Source organism: Bombyx mandarina, chromosome A1 (genome assembly GCF_030267445.1).
Source record: "Bombyx mandarina strain Sakado chromosome A1, ASM3026744v2".
NCBI lineage: Eukaryota > Metazoa > Arthropoda > Insecta > Lepidoptera > Bombycidae > Bombyx > Bombyx mandarina.
In genome coordinates this window covers 438,187-463,710 of record NC_143234.1, presented here as the reverse complement: position 1 = coordinate 463,710, position 25,524 = coordinate 438,187, and the positions used below count along the sequence as shown (strand labels likewise).

At 40.4% G+C, this 25,524-nt stretch overlaps 1 protein-coding gene across 14 annotated transcripts in view; it reads left to right on the top strand.

Moving 5' to 3' along the window:
• Nucleotides 1-25,524, top strand: part of LOC114251688 (Ca[2+]-channel protein alpha[[1]] subunit D) — a 97,609-nt gene that overhangs the window by 30,258 nt on the left and 41,827 nt on the right. For all 14 annotated transcript variants that reach the window (XR_016325619.1, XM_089739339.1, XM_089739342.1 and 11 more), the window contains exons 2-6: nt 7,858-8,012; nt 10,540-10,790; nt 16,813-16,918; nt 20,021-20,160; nt 25,173-25,279. Coding sequence is in view for 13 of the 14 variants with exons in the window: in XM_089739339.1 (XP_089595465.1) it covers nt 10,546-10,790; nt 16,813-16,918; nt 20,021-20,160; nt 25,173-25,279 (598 nt within the window). In the remaining variant the exon portion in view is untranslated. The remainder of the gene's footprint in view (nt 1-7,857; nt 8,013-10,539; nt 10,791-16,812; nt 16,919-20,020; nt 20,161-25,172; nt 25,280-25,524) is intronic.

Below are 25,524 nucleotides of genomic sequence, written 5' to 3'. Positions count from 1 at the left end.
TTGTTGGTGCAACTTATTAAATAAATAAATAAATATAAGAATAGCTGGTATCGGCGTACTCATGCTTTTAGTACCAGTGGCGTCTTTGACCAAAGTCTGGTCTTTTTAGCCTTAACTGGTTCACGTGTTTTCGATGAACACTGACTAAACCTAGCAGACTTCGAGTTACTTCTACTGTCTGCTCCTAACTAGCCGCTTAGCTAATTCCTATTCTAATTTGCCAATCCAATCCAAAGTCCAATTTCCCAATTGGCATCACGCAATTCAACATTATGCCAACGCAAACAACAATATGGATAAACGTTACCCAATCCAATATTGGATAGCGGCAGACGCAACAGAACATTCTAGATTACAAGAAAATCGATAATAATAAATAAGAGTAATAAATTAATTTAGCGATCCGACTCGCATCGGCTGTCGTTTATAAAGTGCAACAATGGTCGGATGCGACCTACATTGATCTGAGAATAGCTCACACGCGCCGCTGCATCCACTCGAGCGGATTGTAAACGTTTTATCACAATGCACTTTTATTTAGCGCAGAGTATTCGGGCTGAGGGGGCGCCCCACCTCCTCCCGCGGGACTAGTAATGGTTGACTAAGAGATTGGGTGTTGACCGAAGAATGCACAGCGTTTTGTAGAAGTGGACGCGGGGTTATGTATCACCATCTGCCCACGGAGCTGTTATGCCAAGCCATTACACAATACAATTGACACTTAGACTTTACTAGCAGACCCGGCCGCACGTTGCTGTGGCTAAGGTTTTTTTCTAAATAACACGCGGTCTACTATGCTAATATCAAAAATTGACAAAGTAAGAACAATTGGATTTCACTGTATTGCGTTTACTACGAAATAAGTTTCACTTATACTTTAGCCTCAGCAACACGTGGTGTTTATGCCATTAAATTATAGCTTATGTGAAGCGTTGGTATTTTGATAAAGTGATTAAATTACGTTAATAATTAAAACTATTAACTATGCTTAAGTGTTTAAGAAGACGACGTGCAAGCTGCTCTGCACGCGTTTTACGCAAGAGCATCCGGCTGATGGAAGGCCGGCTATCCTCGACCCACGCTGGTTCTGACCCAGCGGGGTATTCCGTAGGGTAACTCACTCTAGCCGGTGCCATCTAGATGGGCTCTGGATAGCCTGCCGACCGAGATGGCTGGTAGTCGTGGCGCCGACGACCGCCAGTCCGGCGTGCCGAGGGGGAGGGTGATGGGAGAGATGTGCTCCGGACCAAACGCTTTGCTTTCCCCTCTTTGCCTTTTCATGAGCTCTGTCTCATGCGAGGTTCGTTGGACGTTGGTTGTTGAGCGACAGGAGGTTTTAGTCGGTTCGACTCCGACATGCTCCGCCGTGGCGGGCGGAATTCCGGCGATTTCCTCCTGACCAAAAAAAAAGGCTTAAACGTTCTTTCGCGTCATTGACAGTTACAGGATCTTATATTATAATTGATTGCTAATTAATTAGAAGAGTTATAATTTGTAGGTAATTTGAATATCTCATCTTCCTGAGAATATGTTATATCTTTTGTGAATGTTAGTAATTCATTCGTTTATACAATACTAGCACTACATACATTTACGAAGCCTAAATATTTTATGAAGCTCATATTTCATGAGCCGACGCGTTCCGTCAAGACCGTGTCTTGAATCTGATCAATTATTTGTTTTACATCGCGCGCATTATTACGCGTTTGTGTTCTAATTCCCCATAAATAGGATCTTACTGCCTAAATCTTTGCTTTGCTTCGTCTACAAGGATTGAAATTCTATTCATATAATAGAATAGTAATGTTACGCGCTGGGGTTCGTGATAAATAAAATTTTACCGAAGTACAAAATAAAAACTTTATTCAACACTTAGAACACTTAAAATACTTTACAAACACTTTAAAATTTTTTTTTTTGTTGTTGCTTAGACGTGTGGACGAGCTCACAGCCCACCTGGTGTTAAGTGGTTACTGGAGCCCATAGACATCTACTACGTAAATGCGCCACACACCTTGAGATATAAGTTCTAAGGTCTCAATATAGTCACAACGGCTGCCCCAACCTTCAAACCGAAACGCATTACTGCTTCACGGCAGAAATAAGCGGGGCGGTGGTACCTACCCGTGCGGACTCACAAGAGGTCCTACCATCAGTAATTACGCAAATTATAATTTTGCGGGTTTGATTTTTATTACACGACTAGCGACCCGCCCTCGCTTCGCTTCGGAAACATTAAAACAAACATGAAACAAAAAAAAAAACAAAAAAATATAAAAAAAAGTAGCCTATGTTCATCAGGGACAATGTCGGCTTCTAATGGAAAAATAATTTTTCAAATCGGTCCAGTAGTTTCGGAGCCTATTCGAAACAAACAAACAAACAAATCTTTCCTCTTTATAATATTAGTATAGATGTTATTCCTTCACCGTGGAAGTCAATCGTGAACATTTGTTGAGTACGTATTTCGTTAAAAAATTGGTACCCGCCTGCGGGATTCGAACACCGGTGCATCGCTAGATACGAATGCACCGGACGTTTTATCCTTTAGGCCACGACGACTTCAATTCTCAGTTCGCTTCTTCCGCTTCGCTTCAGGTGTTCCGTTCGCTGTTTCGCTTCGAGTAGTTCCGATTACTAACTGACTGCGTGCCATCCCTGCAATGCTTTTATAGCCGACACCACATCCCTAGAATTATCGATAATATTTCACACATTTCGAGTATTGTGTTTCCGTTATCTGACAGTAGATGACGTTGTACTTCTCGAGCGTTCTAGATGCTACTAGATCCTTCGATATTCGTTCGACTATTCGGCGATAGATGGCGTTACTCTTACCGCCGTAAGTTTAAGTAAGTAAACGTTTTTTTTTTATATTTATGTAGAATTGGGATCGTGGCACATAAAATAAAATTATTCTATTCTTGCTCTACACTGTTATTCTTCTTTTCTTATCTTATCTTATTATAATAATTAAAAATCAACTGACACCTTTTACGCCTTGCTCATTCAACCGTCTTTGCCATCTTCCTTTTTTCTATCATTCTGTCTGTCATTCTCTTTTCCCTTTCTTACCGTTTTCTCTTACTCACGACTTAACCCTGCGTTCCACACTCTTTACATACATTTCATTCTTACTAATCCTACATATAAATAAACAGTCAAAGACAATACAGCTTAGTACTGTTATCTAAACTACCATTTAGCTTTAGTGCTTTCAATACTTTTTTTGGAAAGTGTTTTTTATTAAATACCAAACCTGAATGAATCTCCGTCTGGTATCGTTATTATAGTCTATTTCGATAATGACTAGTTGCTATGTGCAGACCAATACAAGGCCTGTACTGTATTTCTTGGCTTAGTGGACAAGCTCACGGCTCACACTGATTAAGCGGTTTCCGAACCTTATCACAACATCAATGCCCCACTCCGTATACGCGAAGTTAAAGTCATCGTATAACAGCTATCCCGTCCTTCAAACTATTAATGGTCCACATCAGAAATAGGCATCATCACCAGTACCTAATTCAGTAATAAGTTTCTCTTGAATGTCCTCGAGCTAAAAGTAGGTAAAGCTTATCAGCGCCTATAGCTGGTGAGTTAAGTTGGTCGTGGCTTCTTAGTTCGGACGTTGGGTAACAGAGTGCACGGGGAATTGCTTGGTGGTGCCTTCTTGTGCGGGCCTACAACGTCATCATCATTATCCTGCCCTTCTCCCAGTCACCTAAGATGGGCGCAACATGTTTTCTCCTTCCATACTCTTCTATCATATACCATTTCTTCGCTTACTCCCTTCTTACCCATATCGTATTTCACACAATCCATCAATTTCTTCTTAGGTCTACCTCTTCCTCTACATCCTTCCACATTCATAGTTAACATTCTCTTACCAACCTCATTTTCATTTCGTCTCATCACATGTCCATACCATCCCAGACGCGTACCTCTCCAGCTTCTCTGTCACAGGTCTTCAGACTTCCTCTAACATATTCATACAGTATTCTATCCATTCTCGTTACTCCACACATCTATCGCAACATTCCCACCTTTGCTGCATGCAATCGCCTTTCATCCCCCACTTTAGTTGTCCAACAAACGGATCCATACAAGGGGATTGTCCGGGGTTACAACCGTAAAATTTTACCGTATTTATTGGGAAATTTTATGACTGAATTCAAAGTACGGTATAATCGCAGCGGTGGAACCGAATAACCCTTTGCGTCTTACCTATTAAGCACTCTGGTCGGTTAAGAACGGACCCCAATATTTTCCGTTCTCTTGGAAGTCGTATTTACTTATTAGGTACCTACGTGAACGAAAAGTGTTCTCGAGTAAATCGGTGGCTTTTAGCAAACGCTATACTCACTACATATATCGAATGGCACATGTGAAATAAGTATGTATTAACAGCGTCGGTAGCGGATACCAGTAATGGATTCTCATTGAGGAATTGTACACAACCATCATCTTATTCGATAAGGGCTTTTTTCATTGCTAAGATAGGTGGACAAACTCACGGATCACTTGGTGTTAAGTGGTCGCCGGAGCCCATAGAATTCAACCATGTTAATACCGCTACCCACCTCGAGACATAAGTTTTAAGTCTTAGTTTTTGCCGTACAAAGACTGCCTCGCCCTTCAAACCAAGTGGCCTAGACCAGGTGGTGGTCCCTACCCGTGAGGGATTACGAAATGCCTTACCACCAATAATTACGGTAATTACAATTTATGCGGGTTTGATTCTTATTATACGATGTTATTGACCGTCGAAGACATTCTTGAACATTGTGAAAATGTTTACGAGCCTACCTCTTACCGTTTAGGCTACGACGACTTACATAATATATTGGACATATAAATTTTTTTAAACATAAAATAATGGGGACAGAAACTCTTTTCATCGCGAGACAAAATAATATTAACATCAAATTCTCTTTAACCTAGATGACAGACGCAGTCTAGAAGAAAGTCCAATAAAGTTTTGATCGATTACACAGCCCTAGCTTACAGCGCTGAGGTTTAAAATATTTTCTAAGCCCTCATTAAGCCCCCTTAATACCTTTTTGCCTTTCGGGAGACGTCTTCGCGAAGTGGACACAGGAAGTGTAGGAACACTCAATTAGGGGAAACGCTTTTAGGTAATTTTAAAATGCCTTCCAAAATGTCCTTGAAAGTAAAAATGAATACAGCCCAACATGAAGCTTAAAGAAGAAGAAAGCCGCTGCCTACAAAAAAAACGTCTATTTCTGACATCACCTTCTCAGAGAAACTCTGATAGCATGTCATTGGTTTGAATGAAAAGCGACAGAAAGAGTATCGTACTATGTAAAAAACTAGCGTTTATGATCATGGTATCAGAGCAACAGCCGTCAATGAGAATTGTGATGCTCCGGTCATCCAAAAAGCTACTGAGCCACTTGCAAAGTCCATTAGGGATCCCGTAATGCCCTTGACGAAGATCTTGTTCAGAACTCTCAGGTAGAGCCTCGCTCTCTCTCACCAAGACTTCAGCTTAGCTTACTTCAGAATGAGGTCCGCAAGAAAGCCACCAGATGAGTAACAGTCTGGCAATCCCAGGAACAAGATATAGCGATCTCCATCGCCTTCGAAAGCAAAGCTCGTAATTATCTAGAACCGCTTCGTCCATAGACAGTGCGTTTCCAAAGATCCATTTTGCCACGTACCATCCGGCTTTGGAATGAACTCCCCTTACACGGTGTTTTCCGAGCGCTATAACATGTCCTTCTTCAAACGAGGCTTGCGGAGAGTACTTAACGGTAGGTAGCGGCTTGGCTCTGCCCCTGGCATTGTTGAGGTCCATGAGCGACGGTGACCACTTACCAACAGGTGGGCCGTATGCTTGTCTGCCTACAAAGGCAATCAAAAATAAATAAAAAGACTTATAACTCGAAAATTCTGGCCAACCTTTTTAGGGAATAGAGTAGAAAGTGGGCAAATTTACACCCAGACCTATCCTTCCACCAAGATGAAACCCTGTTGCTGTACGAATACCTACACGTTATCACGAGTGTAACTTTACGCGTGCAAATCGTCAATTTTTTCACAACATTATTTAATATTCTTTATTAATACAGAGCATCCCACGTCAAATATTTACATAGGGTATAAATATAAGATTATAACCCTTCACAGTATATTGGCCAGTACTACTTCAAAATTTTGAGATAGTAAGTCAATATTTTAACAGCCCGTTCAAACAGACCGTATATCACTAAAGCTACATGGCAGCATGACGTATCTCCCATTAAGTACATGACAAGGGCCAGTCGTGAACTTTTCGTAACTTTTAAAAAATATCTAGTTGAAATGTATGATATGAGCACGCGTGGATCTACACCACCGACCTGCATATTCTGGTTGTAAAGTTTTCATACGGCTCGAAGGATCATCCCTTAACGTTGCAGTAATAAGCTGTTACAGTAATAACGTTGTAATTAAGACATTCATTTTAAATGTCGGTACACTAATAGCTGCATGCACAAACATCCTGTTTTCGACTACGAAGCATTTAAGCGTTTCGATTTGATCATGAGACAGTCTGTATTCGATAGCATTGAGATTTTGACCTCACGTCTACGGCAATCACTTTGTGATATCTATGGGTGACAGTAATCGACAATGGTCAAACATTGAAGTCTTCTGCCGATGCTATTAAATAATTATTTATATTTGCCATACCGGCATTGACTCTCAACATTGGCAATGCCATCGACAACGGATTGCATAGCGCTTGCTTCCAAATATATTCTAATTATACATAATAATAATTGTAGCACAGAAATGAATGCAACACACATTTCTCATGGTTATGTTCGATTCCCACGTGAAATAAAACGTGAAGTTGTTGAGCTTTCAGAAGCTCGTTTATACGAAAACTTTCGTTATAATTGCCAACCGGGGCGTGAGTGGGGAGTTGCCCATGTGAAAAGCTCGCTCGGATGCCCTCGAAATACTATGCGAACTTTTATGTTGTTTCATGAATGCCTGAATTTGGTGCCGTGATTAAAAACACCTTTATGTCATCCGTGACCACAGAAGCCGTTATTGAATTTAGTTTTCAAACTTCAAGTGGTCCGGTACTTTGTAAGGTTTTTCTGAGTTGGAGACAAGATGATGATTAAAAAACTTTTGTAGGTTTTCAGTTTTCATAAATTCATCTACAAAATAATAGAGAGTATAAAATAATTACTTATTCTACACGACATCAGATACAATATTTACAAAAACAATCAAAAAATAACGCTACCACAAGTCTTATTGTTTAAAATGTTCATAATTATTATTTAACAATAAAATAAATTAGTAAACAATATATTACACATATTCCATAGATCTACCGTGAGGTAATAATGCATTGCAGTTTGAAAGGTGAGATCGCCGCTTGATTATAGGAGAGTGCGTGCTTTTGTCTCAAGGTACCTTCCACGAGATAGGCTGTGAGCTCAACCTGCTTTATTGGGCAATATTTTTATTTAAGGATTTTTCCTACAGCATGCTGCAGAAATAGACGAAAAGGAAAAGCCTTCAGCGGTGGCTAACAAAACGCCTAAGAGTAAGCTCAATGTTTTTTTAAAAGTTAGATATGTGGACGAGCTCACGGCTCACCTGATGTTAAGTGGTTACCAAAGCCCATAGACATCTATCACGTAAATGCCGCCACCCACATTGAGATATGAGTTCTAAGGTATAGTTACAACGGCTGCCCGACCCTTCAAGCCCAAACGCATTACTGCTTCACGGCAGAAATAGGCGGGGTGGTGGTACCTACTCGTGTGGACTCACAAGACGTTCTACCAACAGTAAATTTTAATTAATTTGTTTTTCTCTTTGTTTCAGGGGACCAACTTCCTTCAGAGAAAATACTACAAAATCCTATTCTATTCCTTAGTGTATAAGTGTGTTGAAACTTTTGCCTACGAACATGCTGTTGCACAGCGTATGACATTAGACGTTCGTGGTTGGGGATCGAGACTGGGTAGAAAGATATATAGGTAAGATTTTACACCAGCGTTCTACAGTCGCGAACCGGCATTTACTTGTGGTAAGACACATTGTTAGCCGGGAACCGCCTACTCTGACAGGCTTCTAACCCCGACCGGAAATCGAATGTTGGGTCACTGGGCCCGCGATCTGCTCCCAACATCTGCAGACTGTCAAGTCCCACATACTCCGCGTACCCCCTAGGAGCCTTCCACCTGGGTCCCACGCCCAAATCAATGCCGCGAAGTAGTCGTGCATACCGATTTGAAGGATAAGACAGCCAACATAGAATCCAATTGAGTCTGCGACTTCATGTCTCTAGGTGGGTCGCTATGTATACGAGTTTTAGTCTCTTCAAAACTCAAAGTAGACGGAGATCGTAAATGATCATACAAACTAATTCAAAAGTCCAGAGACGCAATCCATATTGGTCCCCTTTGATCCAAAAAACATAACAGCTGTATTATGTAACCTTTTTCTATAGAAATTATGCACCATTTTTATGACGCCATTGAATAACATTTTATGACAATAATAAACCTTAAAAGTATTTTAAACCATATACTAGGAAGACTTTAGTAACACCATTAGCTGGGCTTGGCTAAATGGGTCATCGAAAATAAAATCATATAAATTAATCGTCGTTTCCTATTGACTACCCACGCCTGACCCTCGAATTTCTTCAAACGCCGGCGCTAATTCTTTGAAAATATAATCTTATTGAATTCATTGAAATTTATTAGTTAGTCACTATTTCTTCCAACTCAAGATGACGGCGTTTCCATTCTATGAGCTCCTATGACCATGAAATGTCGTAGCTCCCATGTCATTCTATGCTAACAATAATGGGATCACATAAGCATTTCTATCATGTCACATGATCTTATATAACCCAACTATGCAACGAAATACTGTTCTGACTGTAAAGTGATAAATATATCAGTTTAATAAGCTTTTTGTTCGTAATTTCGATATCTAAAGCTTTAGGACCTGGTAGTCCCCCTCCTCCCACCCCGCGAGATCACTGACCTCAAATGTCAGCTGATTGTAAATAGAGATACATTACGTGCTGTCCAGGTCTTCCTTAAAAATGTTCAACGCTGTTGACGATGATTCACGATGTATACAAAACACATCTACTGAGCTTCGGTACGTGTGATTTATTAAAAAACATTTTATGATTCGAATCTCATACATAATAACGTGTTAAGAAAACATATGAAGAGAGAATGTTCAGTGCAATGTTTTGACGTCTGTTACATTCATCAAATTTAATCATAGCAACGTATCCGTTGAAGTTTTTATCTTTAGTATTTTAATAAAGTATATATTTGAACTAACGCCGGTGGATGGGCTAACGATAAAAATAAATTGCAGGCCAGATGTTTAACTATAGTTAGAGCTCATAAGGCCCACTGCAATAACAAGCTGTCTAGAGATAAAAAGTAGAAGTCGTTGAAACCTAAAGAGGCACCTGGCGAGGGAGGTCTGAATCTCAATCGAACGCAAGAATTTCACGAATTTCCAGAACCAATTAAAATAATTTCATTACTCTGGTCTGTTAAATACTGAACCAGATAAAAGATTCATTTAATTTTCTATTCGATTCGTTATTATAGCATGTTTTTTTTTGTTTTTGAATTACTCAACTTAATTATTTATTACTGTAATAAATTGTTCTAAAAATAAATTACATACCAACTATGTATATAGTGCAGAATATGTGTTGTTACAAATTTCTAAAATAACAGTGGTCTTAGCCGTCTAATCTCAATTGTTTCGAACCAGAGGGTGTTGTGTGCTGGGGCCACAGTACAGTCCGTCGCCCAAGGTCGACAATAGCTCTAAAAGCTCTATGACTGTATCTAAAATTGCTTATGGCTTGCACGCCACGCCGCAAGAGGAACACATGTTTAGTCTGCTAGTTTACCGCCCGAAGGTCACACGTAAACGAATATTATAATATATATTTCCTGCATTTTGAAGTGGAATATAAATTTCGAGAATTTTAGTCTCAATTGCATTGGGATAACATATAATTTAACTATCCGGAATGAAACGGTATCTGGCAGACATAGATGCTGGTGATATTTTGGGCTGGTTCTACACGCACTAATGCTAGGTTGAGGAACAGAAGAAAGCAATAGAGGCAGTTACTATGATGATGTAGATACTACTGTTATGGAAACTAGGGAATAGTGGTGACATTATATAACCCAACCAGACCGCGGGCATTACACAATAGAATCGAGTCTTCTAACTCGTGTCTTAAGTTTTCTTTTTATTGCCCTTGTAGGCAGATGAGCATACGGCCCACCTGATGGTGAGTGGTTACCGTCATCCATGGACTTCAACAATGCAGGGGCAGAGCCAAGCCGCTGCCAGAGTTGGGTAGTGGCCTTCACATTGTGGTGTCCATAGACATCCATATCCACTACACTATAATTTTCTTATCTCCTGATGGATAGCTACGTGTAGATATAGTCTTTAGATGTAGCATTATCTATGCATGTTTGGTAAATATAATAGCAATTGCAGGTCAGGATGAACGCGAACGGAGATTCTCAGGGCCTCGTGCCAGCTGCCCCCGCCACCACACCCACCGCCCCCCCCATCACCACACCGCCTGCTCATGTCGACGGCTCCTTACTTCCGATCCCACCAGTCGCCCCTAGGAAACCAGTCCGCAGGGGAGCCAAGGCACAACCAGAGAGGCCGAAGAGAGCACTCTTCTGCTTGACGATGAAAAATCCTCTCAGAAAAGTCTGCGTTGACATCGTGGAATGGAAGTATCCTTTTCAATACGTTGCAACATCAAATTCTTGGCGGAAATATGAACCATACCATCTGGAATTGAAACTCTATTGTATTTAGTCATTTCAGCATAAACGCTCTGTGTTAATTTCAAACAGCTGTTTCTACGTCACTAAAAACAGAACACGCCACTTCTGTTTGTTTGTTGTACTGATTTATCCGAAAATAATGAGTGTATGAGTGTATTCTCCACATAGACCTAGGTTTCATACTTCAGTGATTTTCCATGATCCGAAATGACAATGATTATGACGACCGAATGTCGACTCTCTGTCATCTTTTTTTTTTTTTTTTTTTTTTTTTTTTTTTTTTTTTTTTTTTTTTTTTTTTTTTTTTTTTTTTTTTTTTTTTTTTTTTTTTTTTTTTTTTTTCTCTGTCATCTATATATTAATACGTGAAGCAAAAACTTCGTACCCCTTTTTACGAAAATTGCGGAAAAAAAGGAGTATGAAATTTCCCACACTTATAGAGAATATAGAGAAGGAGTGCAGAATGTTAATATATTTTTTAAATTATGCCCAAAAAATACATTAAATCAATAAATAAAACATTACAAACACTACCATGTATTTGACGTACACACGCATGCATACTATTTATTTATTGTCAAACTTTTTTCTTGACCTCTGTGGTCAAATTGAGAATAGATTAAATATTGTTTGTCTTTATTAATATTTACCTAAAGTGTAGTCCAAGACTACAAGAAATCTGTGATTAAATAATAATAATAATTCTATAGTGTACAAACTTATAATTTCAATTAATTACAATCGAATTTCGACTACCGTGTGACCACTAGTTCGATTGATGCTGTCGTCCATTTTAATCCCATCTGTCAAAGAGAGCAACTGCTCTTAATTTAAACTCGAAGCTCGCCTGCCCCACTGAAATTAAGATGCAACTTTTCTAGCGACGCTAGGACATGTCCTTCTTCAAACGAGGCTTATGGAGAGTATTAAGCGGTAGGCAGCGGCTTGGCTCTGCCCCTGGCATTGCTGAAGTCCATGGGCGACGGTAACCACTCACCATCCGATGGGCCGTATGCTCGTCTACCTACAAGGGCAATAAAAAAAAAGCCTGCTCCTTAACCGTGCAGCCTCTCGTAAATTTACATTTTATTTTCCATTTCCGAAACCCCATCTATTCAGGATCGATAGTAGAAAATAAGGAGTCGGCTTCCCAGCTGGACTGAAGCCAAGAATACCGCGATAATGAGTGAATTCAGTTCAATCATAAATTTATCATCTAATTTTAAACAATATAGAATCTAATAATCTTTTACGAGTTTCTTATTTGAATTTTCTGATGGATTAATTAGTTGACGGCGCTGAGCTGCGTAGGCGGCTTGATTGTTTTGTAACAACATTTTACCAGCACTTATTAAATAGCACAAGAAACCTAAAAAATCTGAATCGCGCTAACGACATTTGTAAAGTAATCTTGATACATGACGAACAAAATTCGTACTATCTATCAAGCAAAAATAGCTCATAGGTATTAGAAGAGAATATGTAAAAGACCTTGCCTTTGTTGTCCCATTTAATTTTATACTAATGAAAGGGGTCAAAAATATGGCTTATCAGTTTCTTTGCAGGAGACATGCACAAAATAAAATTAATTACAAAAACAAAATTAGGCTAATTGTTACACTAAATTTTTTACTAGCAACAATTACTTTCAAAAATATAATCAAATTACATAGTAAGTATATTTAGCATAATTTAAGATTTGGTCTCATTTACTGATATTACTATGATATTTTTATAAGAAATTTAAAAGCTTTATAAACCGATAACCACCACGTTATAGCGACAGTGACGGATGGTACCATTTTTAATCTCTCAAATTAACACCAGGCTCTGTACACGATTTCAAAAAACTCTAACGAGAACGGTGATAAGTAGAATCTGCTAATGGAACATCTTCTCAACCGAGTCGAACTCACGTCGGTGTCTTATCCACCGAGTCGATATTGCGTTAAGAACGGCCCTTTTTTTTCGGACAAAGGACCGAATCTCATACGAGGTACCGGTGCGTAGGGGGCACGCCCCGGTAACCTAACTTAAGCATCAGCCCGTTGAGTTACTCGCCGGATCTTCTCAGCGGGTCGCGATTCCGACCCGGTAGTAGATTCATTCGCGAAACAGTTGCTCTTGAGGCACTCGGGCAGCTATTAGTAAATCCCGCCCCTTCTGGCTGAGCCTTTGCTCGCACATCTGTCGTTGTGAAACTGGAAAAGCCTCAGGGCCACCAGTAAACCCTCAATCATAAAAAATAAAAAGGGGGCACGCCGGCCTGAGCTTAGTGCATATACATGCTATACCATATAGATCTTTATAACAGGCACATTGAGGAAACCGTACTTAATCACAAGCGCAAACATTTCAATTTTATTGGTATTGTAGGCAGACGAGCTTACGGTCCACTTGGTGGCAAAAGTTACTGGCGTTGATTATATACAAGGACACGCAAGGACACGGACACGGACACGGACACACTAAGCCTTCTGCAAAAATAAAGTTCCACTCTAATTTTAACGATTTCATCCAGCTGTATAATAGCGACATGGTATTTTTCTGCCTGTTTCTCTTACAAAACAGTTTTAACGTTTAAACCAAAATGTAAGAAAGACTTCAACAGTCAATTAGTACTTCTAGCTAAGATGAGTAGACAGCAGTATATCGTCAAAAGCTTTTTCTACGTTCAATGATGGATTTTTGTCGTTTAAAATAACGCTATGTTTCAAGGTAATTAAAGACTTTGATGACCTCGTTGATCGGATGGCTGAGAACCTTTTCTGTTGATAATGCCTATTTTGAGACCGCAGGACAGATTCCACCACCCTGCCTATCTCTACCGTGAAGCAGTACGTTGTTGATGTATCTGATAACCACTCGACACCAGGTGGGCCATGACCTCATCCAATCATCTAAAAAAAGGATATATGGTAAAGGTATCTTTCTAAAGTCTTGCTGTTCGACAGGGTCCCTCTCTGACTCTGTAGAAAAGGATTGTGTTGGAATGTGAAATCTTAATAAGAAGAACCCACTAAACAAAAGCGAGTATAATGCTGATGGACGGAAAAGTTTAAAACACTTCGTAATTGCTATGATTCTTATTTTTCCGTTACAGATACATATTAATAATATCAGTCAGTATAAATACCATGTCCTCGAAAACACGTTAGCCATTTCGCATACTACGGGCCGGTAATGGATAAAAAATGTTGGCATCCCGCCAGACTAATAATGTTACTAGCTGCAAAAAATTTTTTACCGAGTTCAACTACTTCGTTTTGGTGTTTACAGTCATAAAACATTATTTTCAAAGAAAACTAAGTCCTTTTAAATTTAGTCAATCAAACTTTATGCTTATTGTTCTCCTTTCTAAAAGCACAAAGCTTTTAATTGTGCGTTTTTAGACGTTGCTATCATCCATACGCGACCTAAACTAAATGATCATGTGAATCGTATGTCTCTATGCAATACCTTCAAAAAATCCTCAAACTTCCAATTATACGTTGGCCTTTCTAAATCACTTAAGGTAGGTATAGTTTTCGTTTTTCGGCGCGCACCGCGGTACCGTAAGTTTCGTGTAGTCGATGTGGTGGAGCTCGATGGGGTTTAGTCGGTAGTCGTTCTGCGGGGCAAGTGCTTCGCCCACCTTTTTCAAGGCGTAGTCTCCTGTGAGAAATTGGGGGAGGTGAAGGACCTCGGCCCTTCTCTTCTCCCCTTCTTCCTCTCAGGAGGCGCTGGAGTCCGACATAACCCGGTCCGTTACCCCCCTCGACCTAACCTAGGGATACTTTTGTATATGTACGTCGTATTTTAATATTTCGATTTTACTTGAGATTAATGCGAATTACAAACACCACTGTGCAATCTATATATATAAAAATGAATTGCTGTTCGTTAGTCTCGCTAAAACTCAAGAACGACTGGACCGATTTGTCTAATTTTGGTCTTGAATTATTTATGGAAGTCCAGAGAAGGTTTAAAAGGTAGATAAGTATCAAAATGCTCGGAATTAAATGAAAATAACAATTTTGTTTCTCCTTTGATGTGAACCCCGTCGGACGGATTCCTTTTGTTTGTTTTATGTTTATTTTATACAAAACTTTAGGTCTTTTATTTATCGATTGAGGCACTACGAAGTCTGTAGGGGCAGCTAGTTATTAATAAATTACACCATGTTAATCCGTAACATGGAAAGCTCAAAAGCTTGTACTGATTTCGTGATAAAGTCCTAAATGATAGACGCAGACTTAGCTATGATACCCTCCTTGTTCGTGTTCAATAACACAAATAACCCCCTTACAATGACAGATGAAATAAATTACAGATGAGAATTATGCTGACAATTAAAAAATATAATTAATGTAACTCATCTCAACATTTATTATATTTGCTAAACTATACATATACGGTAAACGGGATTTCTCGGGAAAATCCCTAAAGCTGGTAACCTCAAGAAACAACTAGCCGTATGTATGAATGGATGACGGAAATGTATGGAATTGTGTGCGATGCATCACCAACGTGGGTTTTTGTTTATATTTGAAAACGGAATACTAAATAAATTCCACGTTATGTGCTTTACTTTTTACTGGCGTGACTGGGAAGACGACTCACTTGCTATTGAGAGGCGATCGAAGCCACTTTCCGTCCTGAGATACGTCTTCATTAGTATCATTGGAATAAATGCTATATTAATAAATAATAGTTTAAAAAAACTAATAAAATACGCTTTTATAGAAAATCCAACTAAAAAATAGAAAATAAATTTTAATAAATTTGAATTAAAAATAGTGTAAGAAAAATTGATTTTAATGTAAAAAAGCGTGGGGTGCTTTTCAGGATATTATCAAAATAACCCTTCTACTCAAATCTGTTCATAAAATATTTATAACTACTGATACCATGCACCCCACGCTTTTTTACAATAAAATCATTTTTTCTTACATTATTTTTAATTCAAATTTATTAAATTTCATTTTCCATTTTTAGTTAGATTTTCTATAAAAGCGTATTTTATTAGTTTTTTTAAACTTTAATATTATTTATTTTTCATTTTTTAGTTGAATTAAAAAAAAAACAGTTTTTTTTTAATTGCATTTCTATCGGTCCATAATAATTATACCAAATTTCGAGTTAATCCGACGTTCTGAAGGGGGTCAAAATCATGTTCAAAGGTTCCGTTACATACTAACATACATACGTCTGAAGCTGATAAAAGCGTATTAAAAATACAAACACATGGATGTTCCGCAGCAAAAAAACACCTGCCAGTGATACCTATCCACGTAGGCTAGTAATATCCTAATTAAATATTGTTTTCCTCATCTCGAACTGTCTCTTCACTACTGGAGAATGCACATCGCTAACTAACTTTGATTTATCTATAACCTAGCGAGACTGCTTCCCTAATAATTACCCGTCCACTTAAACCATCTGATTGACTATTATCCTTGTTATTACAAAAAAAAGCTAAAAGTATATAAAAGAACTTGCTGACTTCCCCATTAAATACATTATCGCTGTCTATAAATTTGGTAGTGTGCGGTTAATAGGGGTAATTAGGGAATTAAAACTTCGTTTGAAATTTGAACACGCAAAAAATATTATTAGCACAATTATCATGACTTGAGACGTGGCTTTAAGGCTAAAGATAAGTAGCGGTCATGTTTATCGGCTCACATAAATAACTACTTAACGCCAGGTGGGCCGTGAGCTTGTTCAAGCGTCAAAACAATTAAATATCACTGTAACAGTTTGCACCGAAGTGTTAATATTTTTTTTATTCTATTGCCCTTGTAGGCAGACGAGCACACGGCCCACCTGATGGTGAGTGGTCACCGTCGCCCATGGACTTTAGCAATGCCAGGAGCAGAGCCAAGCCGCTGCCTACCGCTCTCCACAAGCCTCATTTGAAGAAGAACATGTCATATCGCATATACTGATTCCATTATTTTATAAAGCCCTTAATGAGTACTCTCAGACCCTTCGAGTGGATGATCCTAACGACAATATTCGCGAACTGTATCGCCCTCGCTGTCTACACGCCTTATCCTGCCAGCGACTCCAATTACACCAACTGGGTTCTGGTAAGTCACAAACATCCACATTTTCTAGCTAATAAGATTTTATAGGTACTAGCGGACGAACTATCGCGATAATACCGTGTACAGTAATCCCCCTATAACGCGGTAGATTGGGTCCGCGTTATAGGAAAACGCTTTATAGGGCTATCCCCGTATAAGGCATTTTTACGACCACGTATAACGCGTTACGAATAACTTATTCATCACGTTTAACTTTTAATGGTTTATTTTTTTTGTTTTATATAATTTTATAGAAATAAAGTTTAACCTACACCTTTTAATTTTAATACACAAATTTTATAAAATAATTTAATTTTGTATAATAATACAATTAACACACATACAAGATACGCGAAGCTAAACTAAGCTAAGCCCGTGTTATACGGGGAATTGAAATCGCGTAATATGAAAACCCGTTATAAGGGTATCGCGTTATAGGAGGGATTATTGTATATTACCACAATTGTTTAATGAACGAGTTACCAACTTACTGTCGTAAAGGCTGACCGTCGTTGGTTTTTTTTTATTGCTCCTGTCGATAGAAGAGCATACGGCTCACCTGAGTGAGTGGTTACCGTCGCCCATGGACTTCAGCAATACCAAGGGCAGAGCCAAACCGCTGCATGGTCTAGCTAATCCTGTGCAAAGAAGCACCTACGTTGACCATTTTAGACACAAATGACGATTTACACTTTGCTCCTCATGCACAATTCCTCCGCTTCTGAAAAGTATCAATCTTGTGCGAAAATTCAAATGTCTCATCTGCAGTCAATATTTCAGTGCGATCAGAGTCTGCAAGCATTCCTACAAAATTGTGGATCATTCATCATCATTCGTGTTATTCGTGTCATTGCTCGCTCCGGGCATTTCAATATTGTAATAATTGTTATGTTATAATACTCATTGTAAAAATGAATATTAAAAAAAAATCTAATATAATTTTTTTTTTATCTAATATTTAAAAAAAAAAGGACGCCCGCTGAGTTTCTTACCAATTCTTCTCAGGACGGAGGCTAGTTCTTGTGAATTGGCGGTACTAGGCTGCACTAAAAGTATCGGGAATGGAATATTTCCACTGTTCCTGTCATATTAAAATCTTTTTAATTGAAAACTCCTTGGTTTTAAAAATCGAATACCATTTATTTATTTAAAAAAAGATTCTCCGTCTTGTCACGAGGTTTTGTCAAACTTGTTTAGTCGTTGAGAAAATGGAATTGACTCGAGAAAATTCAAGAGCGATGATTTATTATGACTTTCGAAGTGGTTTAACACAAAAACAGTGTGTTGACCGGATGATTTCTGCATTTGGTGATGAAGCCCCATTCAAAACCACAATTTATCGCTGGTTTGCTGAGTTTCAACGTGGACGTGTCAAGCTCAGTGATGATCCCCGTCAAGGTCGTCCAAAAACTGCAGTCACCCAAAAAAATGTTGATGCTGTGCGTAAGCTGATTGAGGAAGATCGACATGTGACATACCGCGAAATTCAGGCAACTTTAGACATTGGCATGAGTCAAATACAAATAATCTTGCATGAACAATTAGGTGTAAAAAAGTTGTTTTCCCGATGGATACCGCATTCGCTCTGTGAAGAGCAAAAAGCGGCTCGCGTTACTTGGTGCGTCAGAACTCTCGAAAGATTCCACGCAGGATCCTCAAATGCTGTATACAACATTGTATCAGGTGACGAATCCTGAATATACGCGTACAAACCCGAAACAAAAAACCAGTCACGAGTTTGGGTGTTCGAAAATGAGTTAAAGCCAACAAAAATTGTTCGTTCACGGAGTGTTGCAAAGAAAATGGTGGCCACGTTTGTCTCCAAATCCGGCCACGTTACGACTATTCCTCTTGAGGGACAAAGAACGGTTAATGCAGAATGGTATGCTAGCATTTGTTTGCCACAGGTCGTTTCTGAACTCCGTAAAGAGAACTGCAACCGCCGCATCATCCTCCATCACGACAATGCGAGTTCTCACACCGCGCACAGAACAAAAGAGTTTTTAGAGTAAGAAAACATAGAATTATTAGACCATCCGCCGTACAGCCCTGACCGAAGCCCTAATGATTTCTATACTTTCCCTAAAATAAAGAATAAATTGCGTGGACAGAGATTTTCATCACCTGAAGAAGCTGTGGACGCCTACAAAACGGCCATTTTGGAGACCCCAACTTCCGAATGGAATGGTTGCTTCAATGATTGGTTCCATCGTTTGGAAAAATGTGTCAAATTTCGCGGAGAATACTTCGAAAAGCAATAAATACATTTTTAAATAGTAATGTTGTGTCACTTCGTTAATTCCCGAAATTTTCAGTGCCGCCCTCGTAGTTCTTTTTGACGTTCAACAAGCATGTACTTTCATTTATGTTGAATAAAAACTTTTTGATTTGATTTGTTTTGATTTGTTACTATCAATTTGGCTACACAAGATATAGCCAAGATGAAATCGATACCAGTTTTAAACAATTCACCATTTTACCATTACCAGATTAATACGTTGACTGTCACGTAGGTCATTGGTTCCGTACGCGGCACACTAAAGTAATTATTACGATTTCTCTCTTCGATCTTTCCACTAAGGCGCCGGAGTATCTAGTAGACTCTGAGAAAGACGAATCCGAAGATAATGAGAATGAATCTATTCCTAAGAGACCTAAAATACTGAAGCATACATTACCAAACAAAAGAAGGCATAACTAGGCAATCCAGGCGCTTAGTAACAGAAATTGATATAATTACTTCAGAGCGCCGCGTAGGGCACCGGTGACATACATTTTTTTTATTTTTATTGCTTAGATGAGTGGACGAGCTCACAGCCCACCTGGTGTTAAGTGGTTACTGGAGCCCATAGACATCTACAACGTAAATGCGCCACCCACCTTCAGATATAAGTTCTAAGGTCTCAGTATAGTTACAACGGCTGCCCTACCCTTCAAACAGAAACGGATTACTGCTTCACGGCAGAAATAGGCAGGGTGGTGGTACCTACCCGTGCGGACTCACAAGAGGTCCCACCAAAAATAGCATGTCACGGCAGTCAACGTGTTAAGCATTTGTAATTTCTTATCTACTTTATTAATAACAACAGCAATAACTTCCCGCAGGAGAAAATTGAATACGTATTCCTTGTGATCTTCACCGGGGAATGCGTGATGAAGATCATCGCTTATGGCTTCGTGATGCATCCAGGGTCGTACCTTAGAAACGGATGGAATTTGCTCGACTTCACTATAGTGGTTATCGGGTATGTATGCGGTTCTCTAATTGTTATGGTAGACAAAGAAGCTGTATACGGTAACTGCTATGCAACTCTGTGAATCCGTCTGAGTATACCAGAGTTCCTATCAAATCACTGCTTCAAAGGAGTGCTGAAGTTTTTTTAGGTGTTTACAAGCAGGGAGCTCTTTTTTTATGGCTTAGATGGGTGGACGAGCTCACAGCCCACCTGGTGTTAAGTGGTTACTGGGGCCCATAGACATCTACAACGTAAATGCGCCACCCACCTTGAGATATAAGTTCTAAGATAGTTACAACGGCTGCCCTACTCTTCAGACCGAAACGCAATACTGCTTCACGGCAGAAATAGGCAGGGCGGTGATACTTACCCGCGCGGACTCACAAGAAGTCCTACCACCAGTAATTACGCAAATTATAATTTTGCGGGTTTGATTTTTATTACACGATGTTATTCCTTCACCGTGGAAGTCAATCGTGAACATTTATCGAATACATACGTATTTTGTGAGAAAAATTGGTACCCGCCTGCGGGATTCGAACATCGGTGCATCGCTACGAATGCACCGGACTTCTTATCCTTTAGGCCACGACGACTTAAATTCATTTTGACGGAAGGCGTCCGATCCTGCGACATTTTATAGTACTCGAGGGGTAGACAAGCAAACGGTCCGCCTGACATTAAAGCGCCAGAGCCTGTAGACATCTTAACCTGAATGTTGCACACAGGTTTGAGACATCAACTCCAACACCCAAATTTTTGTCTTACGCTCCAAATCAGAATGCGTGATTGCTTTGCAACCATAATATTCAAATTTAAATAGTTTAATTCGATAAGCATAACATGTGGAATGTCAAAATAAATGTACCGCTAATGTTGAAAACAGCTGACGAGCTGACGAAAGAAACTCAACCGGATATACTTTGACGTACTCTTTTTACTTTATTTTGCTTTTAAATCTACATTAGCAATTTTACTTTTTAAAAGATAGCGCCCAGCTCAGCCTCCGCTCGGGTCTTTAACAAAAATGTCATCGATATTTAACGTTGTTTTATTTTTTTAAATAAAAGAACACTTATTGCGGCATAACTATAATAGTTAGACACATGATGTCGCGACACTTTTTGTAAATAATAATGTGTTCTACAAAGTCGTAGTACATTATTTTATTCTATTATCAATAGTTTTCGCAGCGCACTCGATGTAATGAATATATTAGGTAATCTGTTTACACTTTGGGTTACATTATTGGAGTTTTAGTAAGGATCACTAATTTTATTTCAAAAAAGATTATAACCTATGTCACTCGGGAATAGTGTAGCTTCCAAACAGTGAAATAATTTTTCAAATCGGTTCAGTAGTTTCGGAGCCTATTCAATACAAACAAACAAACAAACCTTTCCTCTTTATAATATTAGTATAGATAAATTAAATAAGTAAATTGAAAGGATTTCCATGGTTATTATATATGCCTCACCATCATTAAAACGCTTAAGATGGATTGTAAGCTGGCCTGCCCGTGTATATTTTATCAAATAGCTTCAGTGTGCTTAGTGCGAGCTTTTTAACGTTCTCGACCGCGTAAAAGTTAACTCAAATTTGTATGGAGTTGGAACAGCGCCCCTAGCGGCAAACGTAGGCAAACGTTCCATCTCCTAACAAATTTGAGTTAACTTTTACGCTATCCAGAACGTTAAAGAACTCGCACTAAGCAAACTGAACCCCATTCTAGCTTATCTCCTGTACTATTGTAGCTATGACTGTGTCTTTTACGATCGGCCGTCACGCCGGCGCCATACCTCCTCGGCAATTATTTCGTTGTCGGCTCCAAGCTACGGACGGTGGCAGAATATTAAAACATCAATCAAACGGTCACGCTTTCGTTACAATTATTTTATCCAGGATGCAATAAAAACAAGAATGATGTGTTACTGTTTTTATTTATTTATTTATTTTGTCTAATGTTCGTAAAAATCTGATTTTGTTTAGTAAAGCTACCTTCACGGCTTAATCTCGTGTTGGTTATTTAATTATTTATTTTTTTGTTATTTCGAATAATTTACAGTTTGGTTTGGTATAATTTACATTTTTGTGTACAGAGACGGCTCGACGGACACTTGGTCGTTATAAGAGCCCATAGAAATCTCAATTTGGTTACCACTTTATACCTTACATACATTGTATAAAGAATGTCGCACCCTTTAGATCGGCACAATGAAGAAAGAAACAAAAAGGCTTCCTTTTCTTTCTATGTATTTAAAATCATGCGAAGGACACAGCTAAGCTACTATCTTCGTAAAATCCCGTTTGAAAAAGTTTCTTAGCGATAAAAAAAACACTGAAAGCTATGATACCAGCACTTCGGTATAAATGTAATTAAAATTCAGACAAATATCCTTTATTGCTTTGTAAAATTAATTGTATAAAAGCAAATATTTGAATGTATTTTAATCAGACTAGATTTCTCTCGAGTTTTTATGGTACACAGCAATAAAATGCTAAACCGTGTACACAACCCGAACAAGATAAGTTCACTGGCTCTGAGTAACGTTTGATGGCCTTGTGTCCTTGTTTTAATGGTTTTGATCTTCAAATGCGCACTCATACGATGTTGCTATCCGCGGATTGGATGGCCGAGCTACGAGAATTGTTGTCTCGCTGTAAAATTACAGTTATAAATCTATCGAAGTGTTTTTATCCAATAAAAACATAAATGGGTATTCATAGTGATGGGGTAATCGAGTAGTAGTAGTAGTAGTATAATTCTCTCGGATCGTTTGGAGCCTCTGGGTCTGCGGAGGGACTTCGGTTCCCTCTGTATTTTGTACCGTATGTTCCATGGGGAGTGCTCTGAGGAATTGTTCGAGATGATACCAGCATCTCGTTTTTACCGTCGCACCGCCCGCCACCGGAGTAGAGTTCATCCATACTACCTGGAGCCACTGCGGTCATCCACAGTGCGTTTCCAGAGATCTTTTTTGCCACGTACCATCCAGCTATGGAATGAGCTCCCCTCCACGGTGTTTCCCGAGCGCTATGACATGTCCTTCTTCAAACGAGGCTTATGGAGAGTATTAAGCGGTAGGCAGCGGCTTGGCTCTGCCCCTGGCATTGCTGAAGTCCATGGGCGACGGTAACCACTCACCATCAGGTGGGCCGTATGCCCGTCTGCCTACAAAGGCAATAAAAAAAAAAAAAAAAAAAAACCATCTTAGTATATTTTTCGGGCTGTCTCATTTTAATCTCTATTTTTGTATTTGCCTTCATAAATTCCTTCTAAGTTAGACAAAGACTTATGTTACTGTTAGTTCTTTCAGCAAAGAAGCATCAATAAGTATTAAAAATATACTATACTAGCTGACCCCTTCATTGCACCCATCTGAGCAAAGACGTGTGGTGTCGTGGAACACCGGATAGGAACGTAGTTCCTTAACATACAAATATTAATTTTAAGTTCTATTCGAAGTATAAAAAAATAAATATTCGGGTATACATTTTTTATAATGATTTTTTTATTGATAAAAATAAAAATAAAAACTGCTTTACAAAGCTATCAACTTTATTTTATTCACAATGATTTATAAAAAAATATCTAATAATATATTTCGGTTCTAATATATAATAGGTTCGTGGATACCGCACCGTCTCGTTCGAGGCGGCGTGCGTGCTAGCTGGGACGCCTCCCTGGGACCTGGAAGCGGAGGCGCTCGCTGCGGATTACGAGTGGCGATGCGATCTCCGCTCCAGGGGGGAGCCGCGTCCTGGCGCGGCGGAAGTTCGAGCGCGGAAGCTTCAATCTCGGCGTTCCGTGCTCGAGGCCTGGTCTCGCCGCCTGGCGGACCCCGCCTACGGGCGACGGACCGTCGAGGCGATCCGCCCGGTCCTCTCGGACTGGGTGAATCGCGACCGAGGACGTCTCACCTTCCGAGCGACGCAGGTGCTCACGGGACACGGCTGTTTCGGTCGCTACCTGCACCTCGTCGCCCGGAGGGAGCCGACGCCGAAGTGCCACCACTGCAGTGGCTGCAACGAGGACACGGCGGAGCACACGCTCGCGTACTGCCCCGCTTTCGCGGAGCAACGCCGCGTCCTCGTTGCAAAAATAGGACCGGACTTGTCGCTTCCGACCGTCGTGGCTACGATGCTCGGCAGCGACGAGTCCTGGCAGGCGATGCTCGACTTCTGCGAGTCCACCATCTCGCAGAAGGAGGCGGCGGAACGGGAGAGGGAGAGCTCTTCTTCCCTCTCGGCGCCGTGCCGCCGCCGTCGAGCCGGGGTTCGGAGGAGGGCGTTTGTCCAGCTCCAGCCCCTATGAGGAGGCAGTCTCCTCCCGGTGATGGTCACGGGGCGACCTAAGGGGGTTGAGGCTGCGCCGCACGCTACCGTCACTCTAGCGCGCTGGCACCAGGAGGACGGGACGGCGCGTCGGCGGCTGCGGACTGCGATGCGGTCCGCATTTTCGTCGTCGCTGTCGTCGCCGAACATACTGTTGAAGAGCAACCCGGTCGGCGGTGTATCGCGTTCCGACCCGGCAGGCTGGTTCTGGCCCAGCGGGGTATCCCGGAACACCAGCGGCACCGCCCGGGCGGCCTGGTAGGGCCGCCGTACCGCGGAGACCGACGTCGTTGGTCGTCGACTATCGCCTCGACGACCCGTCGGTCGGGCGTCCTCGGGGTGGCGCCGCGTGTCTGGTTGTAGTGTTGACCGCGGGAACCCCCTACTCTGAACGGGTTCTGACCCCGGACGGAGATCGGACGTCGGGTGTAAGAGTGCAGGGGAGTCGTTTAGTGGGTGGGCCCTAAAATCCTTGGGCCCACGATCTGCTCTCAACACCTGCAGATCGTTGAGTCTCACATACCCCGCGCGCCCCCTAGGCGCGGGGACCTCGTAGGAGGTTCGGCCCCCGGCCCGAAAAAAAAAAAAAAAAAAAAAACCCTCCGTATCTTCCCATAAGGAACTTCGTTCCAAAACCGACGCTGACAGGGATTTGACAAGCTTTAATCCATCAATGTTTGTTCCAGCATGGTGAGCACAGTCCTGTCAAGCATCTTCAAGGACTCTTTCGATGTAAAAGCTCTACGAGCGTTCAGAGTACTTCGCCCACTCAGGCTGGTCTCTGGAGTACCGAGTAAGCATTTTGAAGACAATCCTTCTCTAATCAATCGTTTTTATATTAGATACGTACTTGAACAGATATAAACGTGGATTTATTTTTTTAAGTCCTTTACAGGCAGACGAGCATACGGCCCACCTGATGATGAGCGGTTACCGTCGCCCATGAACTTCAGCAATGTCAGGGACTGAGTCAAGCCACTGTCTACCGATTTCCAACCTGCCTCTAATGTCAAAAATTTCCTCATAACTTCGTGTGTT